The 15,433-nt window shown below is 40.5% G+C and overlaps 1 protein-coding gene across 3 annotated transcripts in view; it reads right to left on the reverse strand.

Moving 5' to 3' along the window:
• CD226 (CD226 molecule) overlaps positions 1–15,433 on the reverse strand; it is a 118,742-nt gene that overhangs the window by 19,866 nt on the left and 83,443 nt on the right. For all 3 annotated transcript variants that reach the window (XM_055368328.2, XM_063699307.1, XM_063699308.1), the window contains exon 5: positions 352–454. In XM_055368328.2, the coding sequence (XP_055224303.1) occupies positions 352–454 (103 nt within the window). The remainder of the gene's footprint in view (positions 1–351; positions 455–15,433) is intronic.

Genomic DNA, 15,433 nt, shown 5'->3' on the forward strand with positions numbered 1-15,433 from the left:
TCTTCTTCCCCTTCTCAGAATCTGTATCCATCTCGCGCTGTGTCATACATGCACACACACACCACCCCCTCGCTGTCAGCTTTTTCCTTGGAGGAGGAAGACAGGGCAGGATAAAGAGCAGAGGCATCAGGCAGAATATAACAGGGGCAGACCACCAGCTTCTACCAATTCTTAAATGAACTATTCCAGCTCTCCCTGTAACATTACCACAGCTACTTCTCCTCCTTTGTGTTAGAACGGTACTCACAAAAATGTATATGTGAATGCTGAGACAGCCTGACAAATTACTGGGTTATTAATAGAGAATCTCTAACATGCTGAATAAGATTCAGGATAAGTTGCACTACTCACCTGTTAAGGAAAATGACAATGATGGTGGTAATTGAGATAACAAACAACAACAATAAAACTGTCCCTCCAGCCACAAAGAGGGTATATTGGTTATCGGTTTTACCTAGGAGAAAAAAAAAATATTGTAGGAATTAGGAATTCAGCCAAAGGCAGTAAAAAGTAAGGCAGGAAAATAAAGAAAAGATACATTAATTATTGAGTAACAAAAACAAAGAATCCAACGAAAAAAATAGAATGAGTTACAGGAAAAAGAGAATTTTTCTTTTAGAGTCTCCTAAATATTTCTAACTCCTAATAGATTTTTATTTGTTTTTTGATTAAGCTGAGTTTTACACATTAAGAAGAAAAAAAATATAAAGAGCATGTGTTTGCCAAAGACCCCATTCAAATAAGCTGCCAATCATATACACAAAACCTTTTGTAGAAAAAAAAAACTATTAAAATAGTAAATAGGCCAGGTGTAGTGGCTCAGACCTGTAATCACAGAGGTTTAGGAGAGTGGATCACTTGAGGCCAGGAGTTCAAGACCAGCATGGGCAACATGGTGAAACCCCATCTCTACTAAAAACACAAAAAGTTATCCCAGTGTGGTGGTGCATGCCTATAATCCCAGCTACTCATTAGGCTGAGGCACGAGACTCATTTGAACCCCAGAGGCGGAGCTTGCAGTGAGCCCAGATCTTGCCACTGCACTCCAGCCTGGGCAACAGAGAGAGACTCTATGTAAAAATAAATAAAATAGTAAATAAACAAAGATTATCTTTTATGCCTGATATATTAAGTACATTCAACATACAACAGAATATAACTTTGATGTTTATAAGTATAATTTAAGAAAACTAGATATTTTCTATTCAATTTGGTAACGATACAAAAAATCAGAAAAAAAAAATGTTACTCCAACTCAATGTCTGAAAGTTTACCATGGTCCAGTAATCTGAAATTCTCATCCTAAATCTTTCACAATTCAACTGACCGACTCCAGCAAATTCCTTACTGTGTATGTGTCTCTTCATTTGTCAACTGATGGCAATGGCAGCAGCCCTAATTACATCACAGAATTGTGATGAGACTCTCATGAGTCAATATTCACAAGAACAATCAACTGCGATTAGAGAAATGTCCCCTCTGGAGTGTGAGCCCAGTGAGGTCAGAGAACATTTTATCTTTTTGTTACATCCTCCTGCCCACAACACACCTCTCACCCCCCAACCCACAGAGCATGTTGTGAGCGCCTCCCACAGAGAAGAATCCCATCAACATCTGCTGCTGGGAATAGGACTGAATTGAAACCCAATGGTCTTCATTGCTGTCTCTCTTCGGGAAAGCGAACCTGTCCATCACCCCACCATTAGGATGATGCCAGGCTCTGAGAGGGCAGCACAATTTCCCTCCCTCCTGAAATCAGAGCTTGAATGTTTGTACTGTGACACCCCGGCTGTCTGGAACCCTATTGCAGCTTGAAAACCATGACTTTCAACCAATTCTTCCCCATCTTTTCCTCAGATAATTTCTTCTCACTTTATCCACTATGTAGCTGCATTTTTTTCATAAGAACTCAAAGTATAGGCCCACCTATTCCTTTACAAACTTTACTGCAAAGAGAAACTAAGACAAATAAGCAAACATTTTATTTTTAAACGTTTTAGACCTAGATTCCACAAATAAGTGAAGTCATACAAAATTTTTTCTTTTTGTGTCTGGCTTATTTCACTTTTCATAATGTCCTCAAGGTTTATCCACCTTGTCACAGATGATATGATTTCCTTCTTTTTTAAAGGGTTAATAGTACTACATTGTGTCTATGTACCACATTTTCTTTATCTATTCATCTGTTGATGGACACCTAGGTTGCATCCACATCTTGACTACTGTAGACAATGATGCAATACATACATGGTGCAGGTATTTCTTCAAGATACTGACCTCATTTCCTTTGTATATAATACCCATCAGATTGCTGGTTCATATGATAGTTTTATTTATTTTACTTTAATTTTATTTTATTTTTGAGACAGAGTTTCGCTCTTGTCACCCAGGCTGGAGTGCAGTGGCACAATCTCAGCTCGCTGCAAGCTCCACCTCCCAGGTTCAAGCAATTCTCCTGCCTCAGCCTCCAAGTAGCTGGGATTACAGGCACCTGCCACCACACCCAGCTAATTTTTGTATTTTTAGTAGAGATGGGGTTTCACCCTGTTGGCCAGGCTGGTCTCGAACTCCTGACCTCAGGTGATCCATCTGCCTCGGCCTCCCAAAGTGCTGGGATTACAGGCATGAGCCACCGCACCTGGCCTATTTTTAATTTCTTGAGGAACCTCCAACCTGTACCAATAACGAGTGTACCCATTTCCATTCCCGCCAACAGTGTACAAGGGTTGCCTTTTCTCCACATCCTCACCAACACTTGCTATCTCTTGTCTTTTTGATAACAGCCATTCTAATAGGTGTGAGGTGGGAGCTCACTGGGGTTTTGATTTGCATTTCCCTGATGACTAGTAATGTTGAGCAGCTTTCCATATACCTATTGGCCAGTGTTATGTCTTCTTCGGAAAAATGTCTATTTTTGCCCACTTTTTAATTGGGTTATTCTTTTGCTGTGAAATCCTGCCATTTGCGACAGCATGGATGAATTTGGAGGACATTATGTAAGTGAAATAAGCCAGACATAGAAAGATAAATACTGTATAATCTCACCTGCATGTGGAATCTAAAAAAGTCAAACTTATAGAAGCAGGGAATAGAACAGTGGTTGCCAGGAGGTTGGAGTGCAGAAAATAGGGAGACGTTGGCTAAAGGGTACCAACTTTTGGTTATAATGGGGACCTACTATACAGTATGGATGGTGATACATGAGTTAATTAATTGTGGTGATTACTACACCATGTTTATATACATCAAATAATCACATTGTATGCCCTGAATATATTCAATCTTTATTTGACAGTTAATTATTTAAAAAAAAATTTAAAGCAATTGTTTTCTTTGGGATTTTTTATATTTTCCAAATTTTCTAGACAATGTGTTCATTTTGTGATCAGGCAAATACAGTACCAAAAAAAATAAAGATCTGCAGGCTTAAAAAAGAATATTTTATCAAATCTTAGTGGTTAAAGGACAGGACGTAGAAATCTTTTCTTTAGAAATAGACTCAGAATACTTAACAATTAAGATGGCTTTCTTTATGAAGGTCTAATTTATATGAATTTAACAGTATAATCCCCTTGAAAGTACGACCACTTGTGACACACTGTTCAATTATAAATCCAAATTTCAGATGCATTGTTTCATAGGAAATATGTTACCTATTTGTAACCTGTTTTTAGTAATGTTTGGCCTCTTGGATCAGATCCATTTATTCACTCAGTCTTTAAACACAAAGTATTTCAAGGTGTACTGTATGCCTGGTACTATAGACAAAGTGGTAGGTAAAAACAAGTTTGACACCTGTGTAGAAAAAAACTCTCAAATTGTGTTTTTCCTCTGCTCTCACACTACCACAGCAATCGTCAACAGACTTCTGTGACCAAAGGTGTGGGTGGTTTTCCCCCACAGTAACAGGCACCAGCTGAGTGTCCGCCAATTCAATTCTGACACGATCTACCCAAGGACAGTATCAGATCCCACAGGTTGGGGGCTCAGTCCCAAAGACATCGCACCCCCTCCTCCATTGCCAACCCTGCCCTTCAGACACCAATTGCAAGTCCAGGCCTCTAGAACTTTTTTTTTTTTTTTGAGACGGAGTCTCGCTCTGTCACCCAGGCTGGAGTACAATGGCAGGATCTCAGCTCACTGCAATCTCCGCCTCCCAGGTTCAAGTGATTCTCCTGCCTCAGCCTCCGGAGTAGCTGGGATTACAGGCACCCGCCACTACGTCCAGCTAATTTTTGTATTTTTAGTAGAGACGGGGTTTCACCATGTTAGTCAGGCTGGTCTCGAACTCCTCACCTAAGGTGATCCGCCCTCCTCGGCCTCCCAAAGTGCTGGGATTGCAGGCGTGAGCCACCGTGCCCAGTCCCAGGCCTCTAGAACTTCTGACCAATGGGCCTCAAGCTGGGGTTCCCAAGACCCCTTTTTCAGGTTTGGTTAATCTGGTGGAGCCAGTTATAGAGCTCAAGAAAACACATTTGTCAGTTTAATATCAAGGATATTGCAAGGGATGCAGATGAAGAGATTGGTAGGGTGAGGCATGTGTAAAGGGGCACAGAGTTCCCATGCCCTCCCTGTCCACATCACCCTCCAGGAGGCTCCACATGTTCAGCTGTCCAGAAACTCTCCAAACCCCATCCTCTTGGATTTTTATGGAGGCTTCATTACGTAGGTATGACTGACAACCTTGTAGAAATGGGATTGGGCAAAAAGCGTATCATCTAAACCCAGCAAGGCCTGTCCAGACTTTAGGTATGGGGTGGGATCCTCTCTGGAATGAGGGTCTTTTGACCCATATTCAGATTAGAGTCTTACCTTGGTCAGGAGAAAGGACAGGAGAAGGTCAGAGAGAACTTCTGTTTCCTGAGGCCTGAAGTGCCCCAACATTATAACAAGGACCATGTGAATTTTGAGCCAGGACCCGTGGATGCAAACCTATAGATCTGCATATCCTAATACCACAATACCTGATTTAGTGGAACATATATTGTTTTGAAAAGTCCTAGACAATTTAAAAGTAGTTAGGGAAAAAGGATTTTTTCTTAAGAAATAAAGGTGAAATAAAGCATGGAGTCAGGTAGAAATTCAATCCAGAGACATTTCAATCTAGAGTGGCCCAGCCTGTAGCTGACATGGCTTCTCAGTCCATTCCCTGCCTTGCCTGCAGCTTCCACATGAATGACCACTGGCCCATACAGGGCTTGCACCTTGCTGGGCCCTGTATGGCTGGGGAAAATAAAAAGGAAAAGCAAATGGGTATGGATGCTTTGGGAGTTAATCAACAGTTCATAACATTTAGTTTTTTAAGTTTTGCTAATAGATCTCAGATTGAGTAATGTCAGCCCTGAAGCCCTTTTCTTTAAAAAGGAAGCCCTTTTCTTTAAAAAAGAATTGTTTCCAGAAGCCATTTTTTTGCTAACTTTTTTCACTTATATCCCAATGCTGTGTTGATTCATAGGAGGAGAAGTGTCTTGAACTGTAAAACCATTACTTTTCCTTACATCACAGAAGATAAATACAGTTAAAACAATTTAAAGCAAGTCAGTGAAATATATAAATGAATAATTTACTCCAGGATTGTGACTCTCTAGGCTAAGTTTCTGGCAGTGACAAGTATTTATGGCTGAGTTATAAACTCTTAGAAAAGGCTCATGATAGAAATATTGCCAGTCCCTTCCCTCAGAGTTCGGGAGGCAAGAGTGGCCATTAATGTCTATAGTTTATCCTCTATTAGGGTGGGGGTGGAGTTAGGGAGTGAAGAAAGCAAGTCACTTAGAACCTAAATAACTGGGTCAAAGACCATGCCAGGGAAAACCCGCAGGTCCTGACTCTCTAACATCAAGCGTTAGGCTGGAAACTGCAAATTAAAACCACAGTGAGACCACCTCACACCTTTTTGAATGGCTTTTCTCAAAAAGATGAAAGAAAACACGTGGTTTTTGCCGCCATCATGGTATGTGTGGTTGACTCCATTCCTCACCACGTCTTCTCCCAAGACTTTCAGGGTCAAGCAATTCCTGGCCAAGAAACAAAAGCAAAATCATCCCATTTTATCGGGGGAACCTGCCCCTGATAATTCAATGTAGGTTCTTTTCTATTTTCCCTAAGTGTTGGCCAGTCTGAGAAATAAAGGGAAAGAGTACAAAAGACAGAAATTTTAAAGCTGGGTGTCTAGGGGAGACATCAGATGTCGGCAGGTTCCGTGATGCCTCCTGAGCCGTAAAACCAACAAGTTTTTATTAGCAATTTTCAAAGGGGAGGGAGTGTATGAATAGGGTGTGGGTCACATAGATCACATGCTTCAAGGGCAACAAAAGATCACAAGGCAAATGGAGGCAGAGCGAGATCACAGGACGGGGTGAAATTAAAATTGCTAATGAAGTTTCAGGAACACATTGTCACTGATAAACATCTTAACAGGGTTCAAGAGCAGAGAACCAGTCTGACTAGAATTCGCCAGGCTGGAATTTCCTAATCCTAGCAAGCCTGGGGGTGCTGCAGGAGGCCAGGGTATGTTTCATCCCTTACCTGCAACTGCATAAGGCAGACACCCCCCCTGAGGGGCCATTATAGAGGGCCCCCCCCCCCCGGGAAAGCATTCTTTTCCCAGGGCTGTGAATTATTAATATTCCTTACTGGGGAAGGAATTCAGCGATATTTCTCTTACCCGTTTTCGATAATAAGAGAAATATGGCTCTGTCCTGCCTGGCCTACAGGCAGCCAGACTTTAAGGTTATCTCCCTTGTTCCCTGAAAATCACAGTTATCCTGTTCTTAAGGTACCCAAATTTCATATTGTTCAAACACACATGCTTTACAAACAATTTGTGCAGTTAACACAACCATCACAGGGTCCTGAGGTGACACACATCCTCAGCTTATGAAGATGATGGGATTAAGAGATTAAACTAAAGACAAGCATAGGAAATCACAAGAGTATTGATTGTGGAAGTGATAAATGTCCATGAAATCTTCACAATTTAAATTCTGCTGCCATGGCTTCAGCCAGTCCCTCTGTTCAGGTTCCCTGACTTCCCACAGCACCATTTCCCAGTGGATTCAGATGAAAGCTGGTAATAAAACCAGGTACAGCTCCAAAACGGAGCCACTGAAGAAGAACCAAGCTGGGTTTATACAGAATTGTACGTGAGATGGCACACAGGTTTACGCTGTGTCAAAGTCATGATCATGTCACCATATCGATCTGTGAATGTCACCACTATCTGGACAGTAGAACATGTTTTATTGGGAATATGTTTTTTCTCTTTGTTTATATGCTCTGCACTAGTAGGTAGGTTCAGTAATAAATATGTGAGAACTTTTGTTTCAGAAAAAGAAGAAAGAAAGAAAGGAAAAAGAGAGAGAGAAAGAGGAAAGGAAGGGAAGGGAAGGAAAGTGGGGGAGGAAGGAAGGAAGGAAGGAAGGAAGGAAGGAAGGAAGGAAGGCAGGCAGGCAGGGAGGAGAAAGAAAGAGAAAGGAAGTAAGGAAGGCGGAAAGAAGGAAGGCAAGGGAAGCGAAAGGAAGGGAAGAGAAAGAAAGAAAGAAAGAAGGAGGGAAGTGAAGGGGAGAAAGAAGAAAGAGTTGGCAAGGGTATGGAGAAGAGAGAACCCTCGCACACTGTTGAAAGACAAATACCACATAATCTCACTTAAATATGGAACCTAAAAAAATTAATGTCTTAGAAGTAGAAAGTAGAATGATGGTTACCAGAGGCTGTGCAAGAGAATGGGGAGGGAGATAATGGGAGTTGTTGGTCAAAGAGTACAAAATTTCAGATACACGAGGGGAATAAGTCTTAAGATTTCTTTTTTTTTTTTTTTTTTTTGAGACAGAGTCTCGTTTTGTCACCCAGGCTGGAGTGCAGTGGCACGATCTCGGCTCACTGCAACCTCTGCCTCCTGGGTTCAAGCGATTCTCCTGTCTCAGCCCCCTGAGTAGCTGGGACTACAGGCGCCCGCCACAATGCCCAGCTAATTTTTGTATTTTAGTAGAGATGGGGTTTCACCATGTTGGCCATGCTGGTCTCGAACTCCTGACCTCAAGGGATCCACCTGCCTCGGTCTCCTAAAGTGCTGGAATTACAGGCGTGAGCCACAGCACCTGGCCAAGTTTTAAGATTTATCATACAGCAGAGTCTCTATAGTCAATAATAATGTATACTTCAAAATAACTGAGTAAATTTCAAATATCTCACAGTAGAAATCATAGGTAAATGAAGTGGTGGATATGTTAACTGGCTTGATTTAATCACTCTACATTGTATACATATGTCAAAATATCACAGCGTACCCCCAAAATATGCACAAATATTATTTGTCAACTAAAATAAAATTAACTTTTTTTAGATTTTAAGAAAATAAACTGAAATATTAGACCCTGTTTTGTGTACAGATGGACCATAGTGAGTGAGTTCACACAGAGCAGATGTGGGTGAGCTGACAGATTCTGCATTATCAGGTCATTCCAAGTTTTGACTTTCTATATAATGTAAACAAATATTCAACCTTTGTCCCACTTTAGACATTGGTTTATTGAAAACAGAGATTGAGGAGAAAAGCCTTGGGGCCTAGTCCTGTCTTCTAATTCTTTCCCCTGGAAGACTTCACATAGGACACTTAATGTTTTAAACAGTTTTTTTTGGCAACTGCATAATGATGATAAAATTAACCACAAGGGTAGCTATGAGATTTAAATCAAGCATGCAGAGGTGGTTTCAACATTTTAAGCGCCAAACGATTTAAGTTATTAATCATGCATATTTAATATGCATTTATATTTTACGTAGACACATTCCAAATGAGGGTTAATCAGATAACTTGTTTCTATTTTTTTCATGTTGAGATGTCACACTGAAGTAGTCATGTACAGCAGAGCATGCTTGCTCCTGCAGCTAGACTCACCTTCCTGGGGAAAGGCACAGGTACTGTTGGTAAACATCTATACAATAACTGTCGCCTTGGCAGACCACCGGAAATAATAGTAGCACAAAGTGTGTTGAACTTTCCTGTATGCCTGAAATACACATCACGTGGATATTGGTATGGTAATATTATTCCAAGTTTTCAAAGGTCAACTTTCTTTGTCCAGATAAATCAGTTTTATACTCTGTATTTCAGAAACCTTTCTGTGTTTTATAGCTAGAAGGTCCTAGAGCGTAAATTATTTTCAGAGAATTAAAGGGCCATGGCTTCAACCTCTAATCCTTCTTCTGAGTAAATAGCAACTACTTTTCCTCAAAATAAAAGTATTATCAGGTTTTAACTAAGAAACATAAGGCCCAGAGAATCTAAATAATTTTCCTGTCATTACAGAGCAAACCAGTGAGGGAAGCAAACTTCCTACCTGATGTAGAAATTTTGCTACAATTTGCCTCTCTTGATGGCAAATTATAGCAAAATTAGTATATCAGGTGGGAAACTTTCTTTATGTTGAAAATACTTGTCCCAAACAGTTTAAACACTAAAGGTTTATGTCAGTTGAGAAACATATACCCTAAGATAGCTTGTGTGTACGTTTTACCTACACAATATAGAATGACTGTATTAGCTACTTCTTCTGGTGCGATAATGTAGCATCATTCAGTACTGTGGGCCATAAGTTCTCTACAATGATTGGTGTATGGCAAGGATATTTAAGTCAGCACATGAGGACAAAGAGATGGGAACATCTTCAAATTGACACATTTATTGAGAAAAATGTTACGGCTGACTCCTTTGTATTAGATATCTCATACTTTTACCCAAATATTTCTGAGTCTTATACTTCTTGCACATTTACCTCAATTTTTATGAACATATTATTTAAAGAGACTATATAGATGCTTCAAAAGTCAGAATGTCAAGAGCTGCACATACCTTTCTCACTGTCTTAGTGAATTAGTGTGCAGAAAAGAGTTCATGTAGCAGGCTTGGATTCTGAGTGATCCTCCTGCCTCAGCCTCCCAAGTAGCTGGGACCACAGGCACATGCCACCAGGCCCAGCTAATATTTTTTTAAATTTTTTGTAGAGACAAGATCTCGCTATGTTGCTCAGGCTGGGGTTGAACTCTAGACCTCAAGCAGTCCTACTGAATTGGCCTCCCAAAGCATTGGGATTACAGGCAGGAGCCACCACGCCTGGCTCCAAGGGATTATTATGGACACTTGACTCTGAGTCAAAGCCTAGCCAAGACTGTTTCTGTTTAGCTTTATTTCTAGTGCTCTTGTGTTCATGACTGTAGACATGTCTTGATTGAAATCAGGAATTAGAAATTAAATGCCAAGTCCATAAAAAAGAAAATGAAGTAGATGCAACAAGTTCTCTGCTTGGATAAGCATAGCAGTGAGACTGTCATGTAGATGCTGTCACCTTTGACTCATAAGGTGTCTCTTGGGAATCTGGCTTCCTGTCATAACAGAAGTTATTTTTTAACTTTAACTTTAAAACCATTGTTTTTTATAACAATAAAAAACTAGAAAAATGGCAAAAAATAGACTATGGAATATTGAGGAAAACAAACGAGGTAGGTGAAGCTTTGTAGTGAGCGAGGGGACCAAATTCAACCAAACAAACAAACATACAAGAGTATAATGGCACAAGGTAATTTAAAGCGGGGATTAACCATCTTGCTTCTCATTATAGCCCACCACATAGAGCAAAGCGCAAGACTTGGTGCTCAGAGGACACCAGGACAGCCACAGGATGGTTATATCTATTGTCCTCTGTTTAGTAAGGCAAAGAAACATGCTATCCAGCTTTGAATTCTTTCCATCTAAAAATGATAATTTAAAAACTTGGTACATAAAAGGAATAAGCTTTACTAAACTTAGAAGATGTATGTATATAAGACATGTCATTACTTATTGCCTACAGAAATAAGGCCTATTGTATATGTAAACTGTGTTTCAAATAAAACAAGTATGAGAATGTATATGTTCTTATAACAATAGAAATATCATCTTAAAATGAGCCATCAGTATTAAAAGGCAACCAACACACTATTTCACAGTTGTGTTCAGGGTGCTCCCTCCCCAGGATCTGGGATTTGCTGGAAGGACACACAGCTTTCAGCCTGTAGCCACGTCACAGCTCAGGTTTATGACAGCAGAAGGATCCAAAGCAAATCAGCAAAGGGATAAACTGCCTGGGCAAAGTCAGAAGGACTGGCTGATGTCCCTGAAGAAAAGCAGGTGTTTAGCATAAACCACATGGGTTGTATAAACATTTAGACAGAATAAGCCACCCCAGCAGTCAGAGAATTGTCGAAAGCCTCCAAAAATCCAAGTTCCCACATGCCCACAGAGAGCCAACCTTGCAGGCAGGCTGTCCTAAGGACTGTAGTCCCAGGCCTGGATGACAGAGCAAGACCGTGTCTCTAAAACAAAACAATACAAATGACCACATGGAGCCTTGTGGAATATCACCCTGATTCCTAGGCCTGGGAACAAGTCCCAGGAATCCATGTCTTTCAGCAAGCACACCAGATGATCCTGATGTTGGTGTTCCACAGAACGGCGTTGAGAAACACTGCTCTACTCTAGAAAGCACCTTCCAGGGGAGCTCCAGCTGCTGAGCCCCAGCCTGCAGTGGATTTCTCCTCCCTCCTTTCTTAGGGTATTGACTTTAGAAAACTTGTAATTGGCAGTTCTGTCTCTCTCTCTTTGAAAGACATGCACATCTTTTTAACAGCCAGATAAGTCTCTCGTCAGCTTTTGATGGAGAAATGTCTTTCTCGAGGACCTGGGAGCCATCCCTTTGAAATGTAACCATCAAGGAAGACAGCACCCTTACCTCCCAATTTCTGAGAGGGTAGAAAACTACCACAAGCACCTCACTCAAGGTTCAAAAATACCTCCTGTCATAAAGATGTGAGAAGTTTGTTTTTCCTTTGGATAAAGCCAATTATTAGCTAACACACACAGTCATCCCCAATTACCAGTTGAATCTAGGATGAAGCATGTGTGACAAATGTCTGACAAGCCCTCTTACTTGAAGACTAGTTATCATTCATCTTTAGAGCATGTATGTAATGGGTTGTATCTACTTGGCTGTATGAGAGAGTGAGATTTCTTTGTCTTTGCAGTCTCTTAGGAGGTTGCCTGTGACATGCATTACATTCTGATTTAGTGCTTATTCAATAACAAAATTATTTTGTTTTTTACCTTTGTGGAGCAGTTTTCTGGGTAGGGAGGAGATTTTGCTTCTAATTATATTTCTCCGGCACATTTTTATTATTACTGTTGTTTAATCAGGTATAACTCTACATTACAGTGTTACCATTATGCTTATCCTCAGGAAATAGGAAATTTTCCAAATGCTGTAGTGAAATCAAGATAAACAACCTAGTGTCTGCAGGTTGCAACAAGACACACAATAGGCATACCATACCATTTAAATATATTATGTATTTAGCTGTACAATATAAACTACATAAACATGAGAGACCATAAGTGTTCAGAATGTTTTAATATGGAAAATAAACTTTTGTTTTTGGAAGGGAGATTTTAGAGGTGAAGCCCTCACTGTCCCTAAGGAAGGAGGGACTAGTATTCTGATTACTCCAGCTCTGGTTTCAAGAAGCCATTACGGTCTGGGCACAAGAGCAAGAGAGCAGGATTTGACAGGAAGAGAAGAAGGGAGAAGCCTCAGAAGGAGGAAGGAAGGGCGTGCTTGGGAACTTCTAGCAGATTCCTGGAAAGCTGTTCAAGGGAGTGGACTTTCCCACACAGGAAGCGTCCAGTGGGTGGATCTGGTGAGGCCATGAGAACAGGTGCTTTGTAGTGGCCAGAAGCTGTGCCTATGAGACCTGAGCCATCACCAGGTCTCCTTTGCCCAGAGGCTACTCCTAAAGTTCCCCTAATCTGTTCCTGGTGTGGATTTGACTTCACCAGCAACCAGCACCTCCCCTCCAGGCCTTCACACCTGCTACCTGATTGTGCCTGTCCCTCATGGCACTGTGTGGACAGCCTGCCTCACGTGACTCCATGACATGTGCACAAGCCCCTAGAAGGAAGACAGGAAGGAAGGGGAGAAGGTCCCCTCATAGCATTGGCGTCAGCGAAGGATCCCGAGCTGAAATAAAGTAGCTGGAGACCACGCACCACCCCCGCTCCCCGACTCCTTTGCCTAAACTCGCTCTAGACATTGGTTCAGCCTGAAACCTATCACTTGTATAAACCTCTTGAAGAAGGACGCTCTGTAGCTCCACCGTCACCAGCTTCTGTTGTGATGAGTCTCCTGATGAGAGTAGTTTTTCTCTTCCACTTTGAGCAGAAAAGTAGTGCTGGGGCCAAGAATAGGAACTCTGAAGCCAGTCAGCCCGGATCTGAATCCCTGCCCCTCTATTTATTAGTTACCAAGCCTGAGATAAGTCCCGTCAACTCTCCATACCTCACTCTCCACAGACGTCAAACGTGGGCAGTCAGGGGGCTGTGACAAGTAAATCAGTAACTACGAGTAAATTCTCAGAACAGCCACTGGCACACATAGAAACATGGTATGTGTGTTTATCATATAGCGACCAAGACAAAGCCCTGTGACACGTAATTCTTAGAACAGCTACTTATAACTTTTTCCCTGGGTCCTTAGAAAACTTCAAAATGTGACCAGGTGCAGTGGCTCACGTCTGCAATCCCGGCACTTTGGAAGGCCGAGGTGGGTGGATCACCTGAGGTCAGGACTTCGAGACCAGCTTGACCAACGTAGTGAAACCCCGTCTCTACTAAAAATACAAAAATCAGCTGGGCATGGTGGCAGGTGCCTGTAATCCCAGCTGCTCGGGAGGCTGAGGCAGAAGAATCGCTTGAACCCAGGAGGAGGAGGTTGCGGTGAGCCGAGATCGCGCCACTGCACTCCAGCCTGGGCAGCAGAGTGAGACCCTGTCTCAAAAATAAATAAATAAATAAAAATAAAAGTAAAAATAATTTTTTTAAAAAAGGAAACTTGACAATGCAAACCATATAGCATTTACAAAGACTTATATCTAAAGGGGTTATAAATGTTGTACAGATCTTTTCAAAATATGAAATTCAGCAAGCCTTAGGCTGAATACCTCCAAATAGTCTATCCAATTTTAAACCATTTTATGAAAAAAATTCCCTAAGTGCTCTACAAAACATGAAAGCCTATGCCTGGCTATAAGAAATAATAACTAGGAATAATTTCAAAATCTGCTGCTTTATGCTCTAGAGTTTAACAACCCATCTCATCTCTCTTTTTTAAAAAGAGCCAATAATTTAAAAATGAATTATATGATTAGATTTCAAAACTGATACCTTTATTTGCTGGATCAGGACGAGAAAATAGTCAATATAAAAGCAAAATGACTTGTCTGGATTAAAATATATGGGATTTGGCATGTGTGCATATGGTAAGTGTGGTTATAAAGTTGCCCACACAATCGTGTGTATTTGTTGAGTGTTTACCATATGGCAGGTTGAAAAATAAACTTGTTACTCCTCCTAACAAATATTCATAGATATCTCAGTTCATACACCTACACATACACACACACACACACAAATTAAAAGAATGAATAATCAATCCTAATGCTCCACATAAGATGTGAAAAACTGAAGACACAGTGACATCAGGATAACTGTACTTGGTGACCCTGTATTTTTCTGTATGAACTTCCCTCCCATGGGTTCATTGACACATTGCGTCCCACAGAAAATACCCCACCCTTTGTTAATGAAATCTTCTCAACTCAGCATCTACTTTTTATTTTACCCGTGTCCATCATCATCACAATAAGGTTTTTTTATTGTTTCACTCACTGTCCAACATAGCTAAAGCCAATTTCACTTTCCACCAATCCAACTGAGAGTATTAACATTTCAACTTGATACTTGTGAAAGAATCTCTCCCTGTGAGTTAATTAATTAAAATGCCACTCATATCTAAAGGATTGTGAACACCATGGCCTACCTTTGAGTTCTACCAAAGTTAAAAACATTGAATTAATCCTGGAAATGAATTTTAGAGTGCTCAATGAAGATTGCAAAATATTTATTTTATAAAAGTTGTACCAAAAAAACTTATATTCCTCTGTTGAATAAATGTATTTTTAAAATCCCTGAATCATTTTAGTATAAATAATAGCTTAAAGATACAAATTGGGGTTCAAAGATATACCTCTACTTATGACAGATCTGTTTATTCTTCATTTTCCGTCCTCTTAAACAACATAGTCCTCCACAAACCTAGTACATCACCTTTGAATATTTATCAGGAGCCATGTCAATAATGTTTGAAATACTTCAGATGAAGTTCAAAGTAATCGACTGATTGAGTTGTAACACTTAAATTAGAATTTCTATTAAGAATGAAATGCTATTAATCTTATAAGAATAACTTTTTTTTACATTTTAAGTAATTTTCTACTTGCCTTTGGAGAAATCTTTGCACAATCATTTATGTTCAGTTTTTAATAAGGCTCTAAGAGACAACCTCAAGCT

The sequence above is a fragment of the Gorilla gorilla genome, chromosome 17, assembly GCF_029281585.2.
Source record: "Gorilla gorilla gorilla isolate KB3781 chromosome 17, NHGRI_mGorGor1-v2.1_pri, whole genome shotgun sequence".
Lineage (NCBI taxonomy): Eukaryota > Metazoa > Chordata > Mammalia > Primates > Hominidae > Gorilla > Gorilla gorilla.